We start from the raw sequence: 19,332 nt of genomic DNA, 5'->3' as shown, positions 1-19,332 counted from the left end.
CTGGATCTCACTTAATAGAGTTCACAAGAAACTGTATGCTTTGCATTATGTGACATAGATATTCAGAAAATTCTTTAATCAGTACAAGTGTACAAATATTGTTACTATTTTAAGTCCACTCCTGATCAGACTCAATGCAAAAAAACAAAGTTGACACAAAATCTCCTGGTGTTCATAAATGAGGAAATGCTTCTTAAAAAGGCCCAGAGATTAGAAGGCAGAAAAAACACGTGAAAGTGTTTTATCTATCCCCTCCCCTCCATAAGAGGTCTATGTTTGGTTTTTGCTGAATAACTAAGGAAGTATTTATGGAGTATGTGGTCAGGTACCATTTAACAGGATAACAAGTAAAAATTGCCCTTCTTTCCCACAGTTTCCTTTCTCTAACTAGTGGGCATACAATTTATGAACATAATTCTCCACCTTCCAAATGAGTTTGTTTGTTAAAACATGGAGATATTACATTATAAATACTGATGGTTCTTGGTTTGAAGGCTGAGGAGACATAGCCCTGTTTTTAAAAAACACCTCTACATGATTCTGATATGGATAGTCTTTAATACATTCCAAAAAACATTGCTTTAAAGCTTATGTGGCTTTGGGTAAGTATTTTAGTTTCTTTACAACTCGGTTTTCTATCTATGAAATGGGTTCAATGTTATTTTCTTATCCAGAAGGTAATTGTGTGGATTAGTTAGTATAATGATATAAAGTAATGGTCAGAGTTTTAAGCATGCAATACTTACACAATAAATATGGGTTATATTTATAGCTTCATGCATTTAACTCCCAAGCATTCTCAAATCTTACTGTCAATAAACAAGAATGTGTTAGGAAACTGAAGAAAAATATCACAAATTCTCCAGATTCTGCTTGTCATTTCAAATATCTAGAGATGTTGGATTTGGTAGTGTGGAGTATTATTTTCTTTCCTTTCTTCCTTATTTTACTTTAACCTGTTTTTTTTGTTGTTTTTGTTTTTGTTTTTTGGGTTTTTTTTGTTTTTTGTATGTGTGTTTTATTATTTTTGCTTGTTTATCTGGTTTGGTTTTTGAGTGGAGTTTGTTGAACACCTCATGTGTCTTGTTTTTAATTTTTTTCTGTTTTCTCTTTTTTAATTTATTCTAATTTGTTGTATATTATAGCAGAGTGCACATCATATTACACATATATAGCAGAATTTTTTATATCTTTGGTTGTACACAATGTAGAGTCACACCATTCGTGTCTTCATATTTGTAATTAGGGTAATGATATCCATCTCATTCTATTGCCATTCCTACCCCATTCCCTCCCCACCTCTCCCTCTCTTTTGCCCTATCTAGAGTTCATTTATTCCTCTCATCTATTCCCCTGCCATCCCCATCATGGATCAGCATCCTCATATCAGAGAAAACATTCAGCATTTGTATTTTTGGGATTGGCTAACTTCACTTAGCATTATATTTTCCAACTCCATTCATTTACCTACAAATGCCATAATTTTATTCTCTTTTATTGCTGAGTAATATTCCATTGTGTATATATGCCAAATTTTCTTCATCCATTCATCTACTGAAGGGCATCTAGGTTGGTTCCACAGTTTAGCTATTGTGAATTGTGCTGCTATAAACATTGACGTGGCTGTGTCCCTGTAGTATGCTGTTTTTAAGTCCTTTGGGTATAAACTGAGGAGAGGGATAGCTGGGTCAAATGGTGGTTCCAGTCCCAGTTTTCCAAGGAATCTCCATACTGCTTTCCATATTGGCTGCACCAATTTGCAGTCCCACCAGCAATGTATGAGTGTGCTTTTCCCCCACATCCTCACCAACACTTATTGTTCTTCATATTCTTAATAGCTGACATTCTGACTGTAGTGAGATGAAATCTTAGAGTAATTTTGATTTGTATTTCTCTAATTGCTAGAGAAGTTGAACATTTTTTTATATATTTATTGATTGTATATCATCTTCTGGGAAGTGTCCGTTCAGTTCCTTGGCCTATTTATTTATTGGGTTATTCGGTTTTTTTGGTGTTAAGATTTTTTAGTTCTTTATATATCCTAGAGATTAGTTCTCTACCTGATGAGGATGTGGTAAATTATTTTTAATTATTTATTTAGATAAAATAAATTGGAAATAATAATTCAGAAAACTTCTTCCAAATTAGACATATCTCTGAACTTTACTGTTTCTTATTTCCAATATGGAAAAGCATATATTTATACACAGCTATAGCACATTCAAATTTAGAAGAATGATATCTTAGTTTACAGCTAAAACACAAATAAAATATGTAAACTAATTGAATTATGCCTACAAAGATTCTTTTTTTTCTGGTACTCACAGCTAAATTATTTCTTATACATGAAACCAGCTTAACACAGACATTAATAAACTTATGCTATGATCAGGCCACTAAATGTGAAACTTACTAAGTTAATTTCAGAAAATTTGACTTCACTGTGCTTTAATTTACAATTAAGCTACACTGTAGTAATAGTAGTACCTATTTCATGGATCTATTGTAAAAATCAAAATAACTCATGTGAAAGATTTAAAATAGTACAATACACAATGAACAGCAAATAATGGGAAATATGATTAAAATAATCAAATATAATGAGAAGCATATTAATTTTTTACTGGAGAAAAGCAATGGCCCTCCCAAAGAAATTTATCAAAGAATACAGTGTATTTGATAAAATCAGGTCTTTCTGAACTCAATGCTTAGTGCTAGTAAAATCTGAAGAGAAACTGGAAATGAATAATAGCTAATAGGACTTTCGTTCATGTCATTCAATTTCAGTTCACATGTGGTATGATTATGGCTTCTTCCTCTTTTTCTCCTCTAAAGAGAACTTGGGACATTTTAAAGGTTACATAGATTTTAGTCACCTGGTTTATTCAGATTAGCATCTCAGGTCACAAAAACATTACATGAAATGTTTAGAGAATGTGCTGGAAATTTTTCATTTGTCCCTGGAGACCCTCTCAGCCCCATCATGTGTCTTGGGAAGCTGAACTCAAAAAATGAACATATTATCTAGACAAGCTTGGACTCTGGCTTCCACTTACCCCAGCCAATGGGAGGCACTGGCAATGATCAAAAGTAGAATATTGATTCCACTGACTCTCTCCCTTCAGGGCCTTGGTTTAGCAAAGTCTGTTTGTTCTATATGAAGTGTAATTGGTAAAGAAGGAAACCACAAAGTTCCAATAAACACTTTCCATAAGCCTACAACTGATAACAGCTTCCCAGTGTGTATCTCACCATCCTGCTTTTCTTCTCTGAACCTTTGCAAAAACTTTAGTCTTTAGTGAATTCCCTTACCTGATCCCTTACATGTGCTGTTTGTTTGCTTCTGGGAGCCTATTATGAGAGCAACAACCGATCTAGTGAGACACTGAAACAACAGTGACACAGTGAAACACTGAAGTTACTGAGGCATGACTTTTGCCCATAAGAAGAAGTGGTTAAAAAATGAATAATGATTAAAGGAATGAATTTCTCAATACTGAAATAGTCACAGGATTAACACAAATGGCCATCTGTGCTCTAAATAATTTGTGCCTCCCTTCTAAAGTGAAATTACTATTGAAAGCTTGCTGTCTAGGCAAAATACACACACACACACACACACACACACACACACACACACACACACATACCTATACTTGTCAAACCTAACCTTTATATCCATATATGGATATGCCCTTGGTAGATGTGGCTGTGATACATTTTAATTCTAGGTTTTGGCTTTCAAGAAGTGTGAATCTACCACTTTCTCTTTTTCCTTTCCAGTGGATAGAAGTAGAGGATCAATGTCTTATAATGTGCCAGAAATCCAGGTCCCATTGGGAGAAAAGCTGTCCACCAATCAAGATTACTGGAGCTAAGGTGTTTTGTGAGAAAAAAAAAAAAAACTTTTATAGTGTTAACCGAGATTTGAGGTTTACTTATCACAGCTGTTAGTATTACCCAAATTAACATACAGCATGTAAATTTATTTTAGGAATGAAATCCCTTCCTAACTTTCTTAAGGACACATAGTGATGATCTACATCCTGGTTTGCCCATTGTGATCAATCAGCCTTGTATCTCTATTGTCTAAGCCATCTCTCTGCTTCATGTCTTGTGCCAAATAGAAAGACATTGTTTGCACATATATCCTTTCTAAACTAACCCAGGGCCATCACCTTCTGTATTTGTGACACTTTGGAAACCAGAGCAGAACCATGTTCTACCATTGGCCATATCAAGTTCAATAGGATCTCATTTCCTTCTTTACCAATTACACTTCAAAAACTTCCACTTTCAAATGAAGATGCATCAGTTCTATTCCTTAAACCCAAACATATTTTCCCACTACTGTGAAAAAAGTAGCCAGTTTCACTTCATTCACCAACTTGCTCCTAACCACAAGTGCAGCTGTTTGTATCAGCCTCCTGCATGGACTGGCTGCTTTACCTATCAAAGCCTCTCAGCCATGCACGAAGAAGAAATATACACCTCTCTTCAGTGGGATAATCCAACATCAGAAACTTCTCAGAAATGTCTGACTTCCACCAAACTTTCAGGTAATGAGTTCTAATTTTTTAGGGTAAGACTTGAGTTTCTGCTTTGTTTCTTGTTCTATGATGAGTCTAAGATTTATTTTTTTTTCTAATCTGGGATAACCTACTTAGAATATTTTCACATGCCTGACATACTAAATGAGATGAACTGGAGTAAATAAAGGTGAAAAAGGAAAAGAATGGGAGACTTAACAAATATGTGCCCTTTTCTCTTAAGAAAGAAAGAAAGAAAGGAAGAAAGAAAGATGCATTTCAAGATTTAGAAAATAAGTAAAATAAATTATATCACTTTAATTATTTTAATTTTTGAATCAAACACTCTCTAAATTATTTGATAAATACTAAGAAATAAAAAATGGGAAAAGTGAACAAATATCATCCTGGGGCTGCCTGCTATAGTAGTCAGTTATATCTTCTTATTTAATATTTGTATTAGTGTGTTTCTGTTGATGCAACAAGTCATCATAGACTTAGCAACATAAATTTATCATTTTAAAATTTTAGAGATCAAAATTTGAAATGGATTTTACTGTGCCAAAACCAAGATGTTGGTAAGGTTATACAGGAGAATCTATCCCCTTGTCATTTCTAGTTTCTAGTCTTGCATTTATTGCTTTCTTTGGCTCTAGGCTCTCTTCTTTCATCTGCAAATCCAACAGCATAACACCTGCTTCTTTGTTTCTATCATTTCATCACAATTTGTGTCTCCAATCATCTGATTCTTGCTTATAAGAATCCAAATAAGCCAGTGTAAACCTCCCATTCCAAATCCTTAATTTAGTAACATCTTCAAAGTGTCTATTGCCACATAAAATACTATTTACAGGTACCAAGGATAAGGAACCCTACGACACTATCTAAAGATAAATTTTATTTATTTTTCTTTGAGTAGTGTTAAAATGATAAATCACACATTCTTAAATTTTCCTTCCTAAGAACTATAAAATTAGCTGGAAAAATTTATTCTTTATCCAAAATTATATAACTAATAATGAAATATATTTTAATCAGTCATATTTAAGTGATACTTAAAAGAGGTATGGTAGATACAACTGCATTCTTGCTCTCAAAAATTCAAGGCAGCTCCCTGGCTTGTGACAATTCCTAAAGATTGTTGAAAAAGAAAACATGTAATTAATTAGTAAGGTTGTGATACTATGCATAAAGACCAAGAGGTATACTATTAAATCTATTTGATATTTTCCAAATCAGATGCATTCCAAATTATCACTTTCATTTCAAAAAGTTTTTAAAAAGGCTTTCTTTTTCCTATTACACATAATAAAAATTCCAGGCCTCCATAATTTTCCAGTGAGAATGCCCAATATAAATTCCTTCTTTTGCTCAGCCTCATCTTATCTCTGACCCATCCCTTTCTGGTACTTTCTCTAATTCAATTTCATTGTCCCAATTTCATGTTTAGGAACATGCTGTGTTGTGATGGCGATTTCATGGATTTTCTGCATAGGCTTGTTAACAACATCCATTTTCTTAGGCATCAAATGTAAGTACAAAAGAATATTTTTTAAAAATCTATTAACATATATAAGTTATAAATTATACGTTCATTTAATTATATGTATGTCATTACATAAAAACTTCATGATTTCCAAGTGAATGAAAAACCAGTTAAAAACTATTTGAATATGTCTAAATGATATAAATAAAGGTTTTCTGATTTAAATTATAGGATAATTATTTATTATGTATCTATGTGCACTTAGATATTACTGATAACATCAATAATGGCTTACATCTTATTTAACTCAAATCTAATCTTATATATTTCCTTGAGAAAAAAACAATGAGAATAGTTTCTTAAGTCTTTGTTTCTTTCTTTTTTTCTTTCATCTTTCTTTCTTTTATTTATTTCATGGTGCAAGGGATCAAACCCAGGGTCTTGTACATACACTAGGCACACTCTACTACTGAGCTACAACCTCCCTCTCATTACTATTGTTCTGATTCTATTTGTGAGTCACATTAGCATGCCAAAGGATTGAAAGATTTCAGATATACTCTTCTAATATACAGTTATTCCAAATGACTTTTTCAGATTATTTTAATGTGTTTCACTGCACATTAAGCAAGGTACAATTTCAAATGTTTAAAGCAAAGCTAAGAGCTATATTTGAGCCACACTTAAGCACATTGGTTTATTCCTTTTATTCATATTAGAGAAATGTTTCCATGTCTAGCACATGAAATTTGTATAAAATAGAACAATTATGGAGTTTCAAAATCCATAAAAAAAAACTAAGAACCTCTAATATGGCTTCTGCTAGCACTGAAAAAATATGCTTAGAAAGATAGTGATGGAGGTTATATTTAGATAATTTTTGTGATGACCTTGGCAAATCATTTCTCTATCTCAGAGGCATCTGCTGAACAGGAAGTACAATGAGCTCTGAGAAGGCTAAAGGAAAGTGTTAGATTTTCTTTGACAAGCTTGATCTTGCTCACATAGTGCTAGAAGATTAATTTTCTAATGATTCTTAGAGAAATCTTTTAAAACTCAAATCATTCTTGTTACCCTGTGTATCTCCTCAGATGAAATAACACAGCCCAACACAAATGTTAGAAATTCCAGGAAGCTTCCCTTCTCCATCTACCCTCCTTCTGTTTTGTTTTCAATATTTTAAGTAAATTCTAGTCCATCTATTAAGATGCTCATCTGTTAAATATCTGTTTATCAAACACACTAGAAAAATTCATTTAAATAGAACTAATGGTAAGTCAGTAAACATCTTGATATTCTTCAGTAAAAATTGAGGACCTTTTATTAGTTTTTATTAGTTTATTATAGTTATACTTAATATTGTAGTACATTTTGACATAACCATACAAGCATAGAATATAATTTGGCCCCTTTCAAAACTTGGGATGTTTAATGAAATAGTTCCAACTTCTTTTCTAATTTTACAACACAAAAATCCATATTGAACTCATTGCAGATGTAGTTTAAATATTAATTCTATAAAATAAATTTCAATGTTTCTTTTATAAATATTAAGGGAATAAAAGAAACTTAAAAATTTAAAAAGCTGTATCTGATTAAGAACAAAATTAACTGAATAGATAACACCTTATAGCAATATTGTCAAGTGAGTGGAATATAAAATTTTGTTATATATAAAAATAAAATCTAGAGTGTTCAACTACAATAATCAGATGATAAAAAATCATATAATATATGTCTATAAAAGTACATTGGACATTTTAAATGTCTTCAATAATACTTGATGTCAGTATATATATAATTTTGTCTTATTCTCTGTCTAGTGCATGAGATGTGTTTAGATAAACTATGACAATCATATTTCTAAGAATTGTTAGTTATTGTAAATGATACTAATTAATTTTGTCCTAGTAATACCACATTATAAATTTCTCTTATAGATAAACTTGCACACACAGCAGTAGAAATTTTAAAAACTGGAAAAATCCAAATGGTACATCAATAAGAGACCATTTAAATAACTAATATTTCATCTATACAATAGAGTACCATGAAGGGGAGGGAGGGAGGAGAGAGAGAGAGAGAGAGAGAGAGAGAGAGAGAGAGAGAGAGAGAGAGAGAAGCAATTTTTCTATGCACTGCTATAGAAATATCTCCATGGTACACTATTATTAGGTTAAAAAAAGGGCAACATTCAAAATACTGTATGTTATGCTATAATTTGATTTAAAAAGAATGTTTTCTTGAATTTACACAAAATAACAATAGAGTATATAAGTATGATGATGATAATGATGATGATGATAACAAGCTATGTCAGTTATACTTGTGTTTTTTAAAAATATTTTAATCCTATGAATGTAGGATATGCCAATTTTTATTTATATCTTTAGATAAAAATTGTTTGAAAAAATTAAAGTTACTTTGATAAAAATAATGAGACACTAGCTAGACTCTAATATGTTTAAGACTAGCAGTAATTTCTGGAAAATTCTTACAAGTAAAAGATTTTTTGTTTTATCTTATAGCTGTAAATAAGTATTACACAGATGTAATACTTTTTCCTTTGAATTTTGTCCAAATGTAGTAGCTTTCATTTATTTTTGTTGTTATCAACCTTATGATTTTCCTGGGTCTTCTCATATATTCTTAGCTAGATTTAATGTACATTGTACAGCACATATGTTTATTTGGGATGTTTTAGAAGTATTTTGTTATGCTTCCCCAGGTAATTACAATGTTAACCTCACTTGTTGGAAATTAATTCCAACCTCAACACAAATAAAAGTGAAGTATTTTGTTTCCCATTTAGGATAAAAAAGAGAAGTCTCATTTCCCTTTCTCCAGTTTTAATAGTTTTGTATAGTACAAGCTAATCAGAAAGTAATAAACAGAGCAACAATCGCTTCTAAAATACAGCTAATCTAAAAATAAGCATCTTATATTTCAAGTTCCTAAAAATTAAATAATTACATTTTACTAAGTTTGCCAAATAGCTAACAAGATAAAATAAAGAACACCATTGTCCTATTCCCCCACTCTGGTTAGGTCCAAACTTTGATAAGAGAAAAAACAATCCAATCAGCTGAGCCAGAGTTTCTTGATCCACAGAGAAGCAGGGCATGAACTCCTGCTTTCTCTAGTTCCTGGTTATTGATTTCCAATATTTTCTTTTTAGCAGCAATGTAGGTGAGTAAAACAAATCAGAATGTGAAATAAGTGATTTAATGTCCTATTGTGTGTCCTGCCTTGGCCAGTAAGGGGGAGATGGGCAAAGTAATGATGATGCAAATAGCTTTATTTTACAAATTATAATCTTCCCCTTTATGATAATATTCACTATTAGGAGCACAGCCAAATTGTGCCCTTGTTTCCCCAAAAGGCAGAGTTAACTAGATCTTAAGTAGGCTAATCTTAATTAATATTTACTTTATTTTCATTTTTCTAATAATTCATGAACCTAAATGGCAGCTAGGAAGAGTAGAATTTGGCCACTTCATTTATTACAAGTAAGATCAGCCTATCTTTATCAGATTCCTTTTTTGATCTTGTTTACCTCCTTTTTCTTGTTAAAAAATAGAAATCATTTTACAGTTCTATTCACTTTCTTCCTTTTTCCCCTATTTTTCTCTAGAAGATCTGAGTTTTACTCCTTTAGATTTGGCTGACATGTATAGTTTATTATTATTTTTAATTTACTAATGATTGCCAATTAATTAGTAATTTACCAATTAATTAACTAATTAATTTACTAAGAGATTGCCATTCTCTCTCCTATTTAACAACATAGGCACTTAGTGACTGCCAGTTAATAATTATTAATATGTCATGAACTTATTTGAAGCTAATTCTGTAGTTCTCTATTAAACTACCTCTACAGAGTAAATGGTGCTGGCACAAGCTCTTCTACTCAGAACTAACAAGTTTATTTAGCAAAGTCAGAATACAAAGTAAATAAACAAAAATTAATTTTATATTTATACTTTAGTAATGAACATGAACATCAAAATTAAAAATGTAATACTAATTGTATTTACTCTAAACAATGAAATGCTTAACAAAACATGTTCAGAATGTATATGCTGAAAACTACTAGATGAAAGAAATAAAAAACCTAAGTGGATATACAGGGCATGTTCATGAATTATAAGACTCAACACAGGAAAAATGTCAGTTTTGCTCAAATTCATATGCAGATTACTGCTCCCACTGGGGGAAATAACAATCACACACACAAACCAAAAAAAAAAAAAACTTTTCAATAAATACTGATGTATGAATTGTATATCTTTAATATTCAAGTGTGATATTTTCCTGCATATTCAATAATTCTTATTTGTATGTTCACCATTACAAATTCTTTTTTATGGTTTTCTGGAGCCTCCTTCTTTTTGGGGGGGTGGAGGGGTTGTTGTTACTGTTTTGATTTATTTGAAGTACTAGAGAGTGAATCCAGGGTGCTTAATCACTGAGCCTCATCCCCAGTCATTATTTTTTATTTTGAGACAGAATGTCACTAAGTTGGTCAAGGCTTCACTAAATTGCTGAGGCTGGCCTGAAATTTGGAACCCTCCTGCCTCAGCCTCCTGAGTTGCAGGTTTAATGCAATTCTTTTCAAGATATGAGCAAGATTTCTTGTGGATGTAGATAATGTGATTCTAAAGTTCATATGCAGTATCAAAAGAACTAGAGTAGTTAAAGCAAGAATAATGAGGGAGAAAACAATTTTACCTGATTTTGAAACATCATATAGTAGTATTAATGAAGGCTATGTGTATTACTGAACAATACAGCAACAAAATACAAGAGAACCTGGTAACAGTGTCACACAAATATACTCAGCTGATTTTTATATAGATACAAAATCAACTCTATGTAGCAGAATAACATTTCAACAAATACTGATGTATAAATTGCATATCCATTGGCAAAAAAAAGTCTTAATCTCACATCTTATACAAATATCAAAAATCAACTCAAAATGTGTCACAGTGTCAACTATAAAGCAAACACTATAAAACTCTTAGAAAATATGTAGAATTTTTTTTCAGTATCTAAGGGTAGGCAGATGCCGCAACCCGGCTGGGCACAGAATCACAAGCCACTCAAGCAGGAACAAAACTTTATTTTTAAAAAGGCTGCCAATGCCCCGTGCGTGCCTGGCTAGCAAGCTGGTCCACACACGGGGGGGGGGGGGGGGGGGGGGGGGGGGGGGGGGGGGGGCCGCGGACTGGAATTCCCACCTACTATCCTTCCCCAACCAATGGGAACTCTCCGGGAGTCCCGTAACATGAGTCCAGTAGCAGGCCTAGGTGAACAGCAGGAGTCCAATTTCCATATGAATGTAAATCTTAACATAATCATCTCAATGGCTAGCTGGCAGTCACCTTAACCAAAGGTGCCATGCATCATAATACTTTGCTGTGGCTCCTAGCAGGCAGAGATATTGGAATTGACATCAAAAGAATAATTAATAAAAAGGAAACACTTGTAAGCTGCATGTTCCTCAACATTAAAAATGTTTTCCTTACAAAAGACACTACTAAAAACCATTTACAGATGAACTAAATACTTGCAAACCTCATATCCAATAATGGACTAGAATATAAAAAGTATATAAAAACTTTCAAACTCAACAGTGAAAGATCAAACTACTTAACTAGAAAATAAAAAATAAATCAAAATACATCTCTTCAAAGAAGATATACAGACTTAAGCATATATACTTATGCTTAAGTAAGCATAAGAAAAGATGATCAATGTGATTAACATTCAGGAAAAGAAAATTAAAGCCACAGTGAGATATCACTATACACCTCTCAAAGAGCTAAAAATAAAAAGTAATCACAACATCAAGTGCTCATGAGAGTAAAAAGAAGCTGGCTTACTCACTTCAGTAAAATGAAACAATCACTGTGGAAAATCTCACAGTGATTTCTTTAAAACATCTACACTTATTACCCCAATAGAACACAGCAATTGCACTCCTGAATATTTCCCTCAGAGAAATGAGAGCTTATATTCACTAAAAGCTGTACAGGCAGGTGTACAGAAGCTTTATTTGAAATGAGCAAAGCCAGAAAACTACACAGATGTTTTTAATAGGCAAATGTTTAAATAGATGTGGTAATCCATATCAACAATAAAAATGAATTAACTATCTACTTATGACAACAATCCAGTGAATCACCAAGAAATTATTGTGAATGGAAAAGGCCAATTACAAAGTGTTACATACTATAAGATCCCACTTATGACATCACTGAAATGACAAAACTATAGAACTAGAACATAGATTAGTGTTGGGAGGGATGGGGCAAGAGTGTAATGGGTATGCTTATTTATAAAAGGAAATACGATGGCCATACATGGTGATGGAGAAGCTGTGCATCTTGAATGTATCGATTTCAATATCCTGGTATTGTCATTGACCTATAATTTTGCAAGATGTTACTCTTTGGTGGAAAGTGGGCAAGGGGTACCTAAAATCTTTATTATTTTTTTGTAGCTGCATATGAATTCACAATTGCCTCAAAATAAAATTTGAGTTATAAAGATGAAACTTCTATGTGATAGTTAAGTTCATTATTTCCATTCTAAAGATAGTCTGTTGCAGGAATATATGCATGAAAATGTATCAAATGTTCAATCATATCTTAATAACACATTAACAATTTCAACAGCAATGATCTGCTCTACCATTGGTCCCTTCCCCTGCAAAAAAAAAAAGTTTAATATATCCCTTGAGCTGAAGGGCAAATTAATAGATTAGAAAGTAAAGCAGAAATAATATAGAGAAAAAAAGGAGTAGTGAAAAAAGAGAAAAATATACAAAAGTGAGAGAGACACACAAAACACAAGAGACACTAGAATATGTGTTATAGTAGAGCCAAAAGTGGAAAAGGAAGTGTTGGACAAAAGTACTATTATAAGGCTTTTGAATAAAAATTTTCCAAAATCGATTAAAAACATTAAACTACAAGTTCAAGAAATTCTATTACAACCAAATAAGATAAATACTCAATGCATGTTAAGAGAAGTGTTTACTGTAATAGAAACAGGCAGCTACTTTATAAAGTGATTTTTTAAAAGAAATGGGCTTAGTAAGCTAGTCAGAATAGTAAGGGAAAAAAAAACTAATACAGTATTAAAGTATCAGATACTAAAACAAATTACAAAGTTAAAGTAATTAAGGCCCTGACATGCTGAAATATGAATAAATAAATAGATTAGCTGAATATAATTAAAACAAAACTAAATCTGAGTAGTTTATTAGATATTTACAGTGATTTAAATGCAGCAACTGAAGAGTTATGGGGGTGGAAGATATTCAACAAATGACTAAGACAACTCTGTAGATACCTGGGGAAACATTGAAGTTATACCTTACAATTTACAACCAAATAAATTCCACATACATCAAAATATAAGTAAAAATATAGTAGTATAATCTCACATATAAAACTCTTTTACTCAAACTTACTCAAAAATACTGAATCTATGTGGCATAAACTATCACAAACCCAAAATACAAACTAGAAACACATAACTGTAGCTCATATCTTACAAAATCTGCCTCCACATCATGTTTGTGCACACAGTATCAGATAACAGGGTCGGTTGCTAAAAGAGACTCGCCTGACTCAGAATGAGAGCATTTATAAATCTAGTTTATTATAAGGTAAGGGCACAACTTAACAACATCACAAAAGTAAACATATAGATTAGCCAAAGTCTGTTTCATCAGAAGGATCCCGGAGAGGTGGCACCTTTTCCTGACTCTAAAAGTGTCCTGTGAGGACACAGCTTCTCTCCTGGATCTGAAATCATTGACATGTATATAGGGTATGTTGGTCCTAAGGAGCTCAAAATGGAGCCTCACTTGGGGATTATTATATTTTGCTGATCACAAAGGCAAAACTTTGCTGAGGCTAAGTAACCTGGCTCAGCACCACAATTCTCTCATGGTCTCATTATAACCAAGGACAAATCACATATTATACTGTCATCAATAAACAATGCTGACAAGATAGTATAATCTGGTCCCCTAATTCCTGGATTCTTGGTTATAAAAATACACTATTAATCAGTGTGTCACATGCCTTTTCTGAAGGTCAGTGCCATTGTGAACTTAGGCACATTAAACTCTGCTTAGGCTGATTTCGAGCTTGCTGGAACTATTTCTCAGAGCACAATTAAAAAAAAAAAAAAAGACTAGAAACTCAACAGGGAGAAAATCACAAAGACTATAATCATACATTTCATACAAAGGAAAATACATCTGACTTTATGCATGTAAAAAGAACTTTAACTTCAAACATAAAGAGATAACTGCACATTTACATATTTCTATACATGTGTAAATTCATAATATGGATGGTAATTTGGAAATATCTAATACAATTTAAATGTCCACAAATTTTGACCCTATCTTAAAAATACACTTGTACATGTAAAGTGATGTTAAGATTAAGATTCTTTATGCAATAATGCTTTTTGCCATACAAGAAAAATTACAAATCACCTAAAAGGCAATAGAGAAATAGGACACATTCACATGATGGAATCTTATAGGTCTGATAAAAGAGTAACAGAAAGTTCTTGATGTGCCATTATAAAAATAGGACCAAAATATATTTAAGTTCTTACCTTAAGTACATATATGAGTGCACATATAGTGCGACGCTACTACATCGTGTACAATCAAAGAAATAAAAAGTTGTGTTGCAATTGTGTACAATGAATCAAAATGCATTCTATTGTCATATGTACCTAATTAAAATGATTAAATTTTAAAAAATATATATTTAAAGTAATAAAAGGTACAACATCATGTAAATAGATTGTCACCATTTGTATAAAGGGGAGAAGAGTATTTTATATTCATTGGCTTGTCAAATTAAAAATATCTTTGGAAAAATAAAGAAGAAATTGATAAACTCATCTGCTCTTAGTGAAACTGGGTAGTTTAAAAAAACATGGATACCAATATGACTTTTTGCTCTGTATCCCTTGAAACATTTGATTCTTTTTATAGTAATTACTTAATCATAGTAAGTGTACTAATTAATGGGTTTCACTGTGGCATTTCCATGAGTGCACATATTATGCTTTGATTATATTCACTCTCCCTACTACTCTTTCTTTTCCTTCCTTCTGTTTCATTTTACCTTATCCCTCCACTTCTTCAGTAATCTATCTTCTATTTTCTTGTCATTTTTGTTTATTTCTACATATGAGAGAAAACAAGGTATACTTAATCTTTTTGTGTCTAGCTAATTTTAACATTTGATTCTTGAAAAATGTAAATTTCAAATTTTTCAAAAACCTAAAATAATGCATATTCAAGTCTCAAAACTGATCAGTAATTTAGAGCTTCCTTTAGTCTGTGTTGAAGGATTACTTGGTTATAAGATGACAGTATTTTGGTAGGAATGAGTATTCTTATCTGCAGTTTTCCAGGTATCTACCATCTCAATGCAGCAGCAAGAAAAACTCATCCACCAGGAGAGAGCATTGTTGAACTTTACGCAATGGAAGAAAAACCATGACCTTCAGATGAAATATTGTCAAACCTTGATGCAAAACTCTTTCAGTTTGGGTAATTGATATAAGACCAGTTATTTTCAGTAGAAATCCAAACGCTTGCACTAACTCCTCAGAAAAAAACAATGATATATTTTATTCTCTGCAAAATTGTTCTTCAGAATTTTATAGTAGGGGGACATGGTTTTGATGCTTTTTACTCTTATCTACTCCAATAGTATAGGGGAAACACTAAGTTTTTAAAAAGAAAATGCAGCTAAACAATAGTTTTAGAAATTTAAGTATCTTTTCTCCTGTAAAACTGTGCCAGATCTCTTGGTCAAATTTTTGCTCTTTGTTCTACTTTATGCAGTTGATCTTCTTTTTGTGAATACGTTCTTTCTTAAAACAAATTCCTTCAAACATTGAATACTAATGCTTAACTTTTAGTTACGTCGAAGTCCTAAAATAAGCATACTGTTCTTCATTTACATCCTTCTTCCATTTTCTTCACCTACATGTTTTCAAATCATTCCTGAAGTTGTACTGTTTGTTCTGTCTGCTACACATGAAATATTTCTTGCTTGTCTCTCAGAATCTGAACATGAACTCAAGGCTTACTATTCAATTCATCTAGTTATTCAGTACACTTCAGGTTAAATTTGAGCAGTAAGATTAACAGACCTGAGATAATAAGTGAACAAGAAAAGATTGTAAATATTGTAAATTCAAAGAAAGGAAAAGATTGATAAAACTGAGAAAATCATATCAATTTTTATAGAAGAGGAAATATTTGGGTAAAAATGTCTCCAAATTACTAAATAAACCAACTCTTAGAGACCTATTGTAGGTCAAAAGTATTATATAAATTTTACAGTTCTCAGTATCAGAAAAACTGGAATTTCTAAGTGCTACACATGGGAATGGCTAAGTGCTGCACATGGTTAGAGTGTTTAGTTTTCCTGGAGGTGACAGAGGGTTAGTCTAGGGAGATATTCTACTAATTTTTACAGTGGTGACAATAATGTGAAATGTTTCTATTCAAAGCCTGTGACTGCAGTCCTTGTCCAGAAAACTGGATTCAGAATGGAAAGAGTTGTTACTATGTCTCTGATATTTGGAAAAGTTGGCCAGCCAGCAAAGAGGCTTGTTTGAAAGAGGGCTCCAGTCTTCTACAAATAGACAACGAAGAAGAAATGGTAAATTCAGCTTTATGGTTACATGTCACTCTGAAAATACTATGTTACTTATTAAAAGAAAGAATATTCTCCTAAGATAGAATTCTTTAATATTTATAAAAGTTTATAAAATTTATAAAAATAAATACTTATAAAAATAAATTTATAAAAATAAATACTTAAAATATATAAAGTAGGAATTACTATGCTTTATTCTCCTTTTAATGGGAGAAGCAAAAATCAGGTTGCTTTTCCAGAAGTCAAGGAGAGTATATTATTTCTATGTCTTTGGTTAATGAAAAAGAAAAGGAAAAGACTAGACCATAAGAAAAACAGTCTTCCTTGACATGTAGCCCACTTCAACATACACATACATGATTATTGCATATATTTTCCAATGTATTTTTCCATGCTATAAATAGAATAATCTGGAAAACCAGAAGTATAAAAAACTGAGGTGATGTCATGAAATGAATAGGTCTAATAAAACCAAGTATTTGGTAAATGAAATGTTAAATTGGTAGTAAACATAGTTCAGTAATATTTTAACAAGTGAACAAGATATTTCTCTAAAATTATTCTACACATAAATATATATGAAACAGAATGCATAATTATAACATATCTTTTACTACATTAAAAGCATATTCTGGCTATATTCAGTAATTAGTTGAAGCTCATTTCTATAAGAATAGTGAGAAAACAATGTGTTAAGGATATATGGTAAGCTAGGAAGGCTTGAACTATTATAATTATGGGTATACAAAATTATTTACTGTGTAAATTTGATGGTGAAAGTTACAAATGTTTTTTAACAAAATATATTTGCAGTTACATTGCTTCTGGAATCTCCTAAACTATTGGTAATACTGAAGTATACTAGGAAAGAGTGATCCACGTGTCATATGATATAAAAAATCTTTTTACGTCTGCTTATGAGGGGTCAGTATAACCTACCCCCCTTCCTTTTTTTTGTTGACATCTATTGTCAGACTCTGAATCCATTCATTAAAATTACTTTAATATCAAATGCCTTTTTCCCATTGTCTTTAATACTACATTGGTCATACAGAATCAGAAGAAAAATCTATAAGATGTATCCCCACTTTTTTGTTTGTTTGTTTTGTTTTTTTAAATAACCCCCTCTCTTTTTCTTCAGCACTAAAGTTACCATTTATTTCCAGCTAGGCAAAATGTCAGAATTCATACTTCATGATAGTTTTATTCGTGGTTTACTTTTTTCTTGGTTCACGTTCAGATCTTGTCTCTCATAGGTTTTTATCACCAAAAACTTGCAGAAGCTCAAAGCAGGCTATGAGTACTGGGTGGAAATATCTCAGGATGGACTTCAGGCACCTTTGCTTTGGCAAGATGGCTCCTCTCCTTCCCCCGACCTGTAAGTGTCAGCAGGAAGTGTTGTGAGAATAACTAGAAAGATGAGGCAATTCAAAGGTTAATTTTATTGTGCACACTGGATTCCCTTCAGGGGACATATCAGCATTTCAACATCACAGGCTCCTGATTGAAATTAAAGCTAATTCATGAAGAGGTAGTTTCACAGCTTCTAAATCTTCTTCTCAGCCCTCCGAACATTATCCTACAGAAAATAAACCAAAATAGAGTGTCTAAATGAGCAATATAACATAATTATCAAGTTCTCTGTATCATTTAATGTTTAGAGAGCACTAAGGGAAACAGATTGTAATAATTATTAAGCAATTTTCATATTGAACTTTTCAGATAGAACTAGAGAGACTGGTGAGCAGAATCAAGTACCCTACTACCTTGAGAATTAAGAGTCAGGAGACATATACTATCTACCACCTATCTTTGTGTATACATGGCTTCCTTTTCTTCATAAACTGTTAAAATTACATTAACATATTTTTATGGAGACAAAACTGCTGCTGTTGAAGGAGGAGGATAAAACCACCACAGGAGGGTGCCATATTAAAACAAAAAGGCCTCTCTCATGTGCTAACCTCAAAAGCATCCTTGTCACACTCCCATCTAACCTCAGATATGCTGACTTGCCTTTCCAGGTTACCAACAAAGAGACCCCAGTCAACCAACCAGCTCTGCAGATTCCTCAAAGACAATGTCCTTTCGTCAGATAACTGTAACAACTGGAAATATTTTATCTGTGAGAAGTGCTCATTAAGATGCTCTATCTGAAAGAAATTGCTCAAAAAGATCTATAACGCTGGTATTTGAAACAGGCCATTGAAAAACCTGCCACAAAAAGACTAAGAGCAAATACAGAAGTAAACCAGGGTATGGGCTTTGAAACCAGCTTCCTGGAACCATCAACCCTTCCTTTCATATTTTCACTTGGAAATGTCTTCAACAATTTGAAGATTTCAGTTGACATTGTTCAAATTGCCAATAAATTGATTGGAACCACAGAGGACCAGAAACTGATGCTCTGTGAACAAAGAACATAATTTCCTTCCCTCCCTCCCTCTTTCTCTTTTCTTCCTTCCCTTCCCTTCCCTTCTCCTCTTTTTTCCTCTCCTCTCCTCTCCTCTCAGGGCCATTGAGAAAATAAAATTTGTCTGTAAATTGTCAGTGACTACTTGGAGAGAATATGTTTGAAAGTCAATTAATCCTCTTC

At 32.4% G+C, this 19,332-nt stretch overlaps 2 protein-coding genes across 4 annotated transcripts in view; one reads left to right on the top strand and one right to left on the bottom strand.

Annotated features, from left to right (window-relative positions):
• Positions 1–2,464: 2,464 nt before the first annotated feature.
• Clec9a (C-type lectin domain containing 9A) lies at positions 2,465–19,290 on the top strand. The gene is made up of 6 exons (XM_005341807.5): positions 2,465–4,559; positions 5,980–6,060; positions 15,470–15,616; positions 16,588–16,739; positions 17,993–18,114; positions 18,761–19,290. The coding sequence occupies exons 1-6, from the start codon at positions 4,301–4,303 to the stop codon at positions 18,891–18,893; spliced, it is 894 nt and encodes a 297-aa protein (XP_005341864.2). The 5' UTR covers positions 2,465–4,300; the 3' UTR covers positions 18,894–19,290.
• Clec1a (C-type lectin domain family 1 member A) overlaps positions 13,665–19,332 on the bottom strand; it is a 31,682-nt gene continuing 26,014 nt past the window's right edge. For 2 of the 3 annotated variants that reach the window (XM_005341806.5, XM_078015256.1), the window contains one exon: positions 18,160–18,315. The gene's annotated coding sequence lies outside the window, so the exon portion shown is untranslated. Of the gene's footprint in view, positions 18,113–18,159; positions 18,316–19,332 lie in introns of those variants that run through there. The other variant, XM_078015255.1, reaches the window with a different exon arrangement.

Source organism: Ictidomys tridecemlineatus, chromosome 6 (assembly GCF_052094955.1).
Source record: "Ictidomys tridecemlineatus isolate mIctTri1 chromosome 6, mIctTri1.hap1, whole genome shotgun sequence".
Lineage (NCBI taxonomy): Eukaryota > Metazoa > Chordata > Mammalia > Rodentia > Sciuridae > Ictidomys > Ictidomys tridecemlineatus.
Note: the sequence above shows the minus strand (reverse complement) of the source record. Positions and strands in the feature narration are given on the sequence as shown.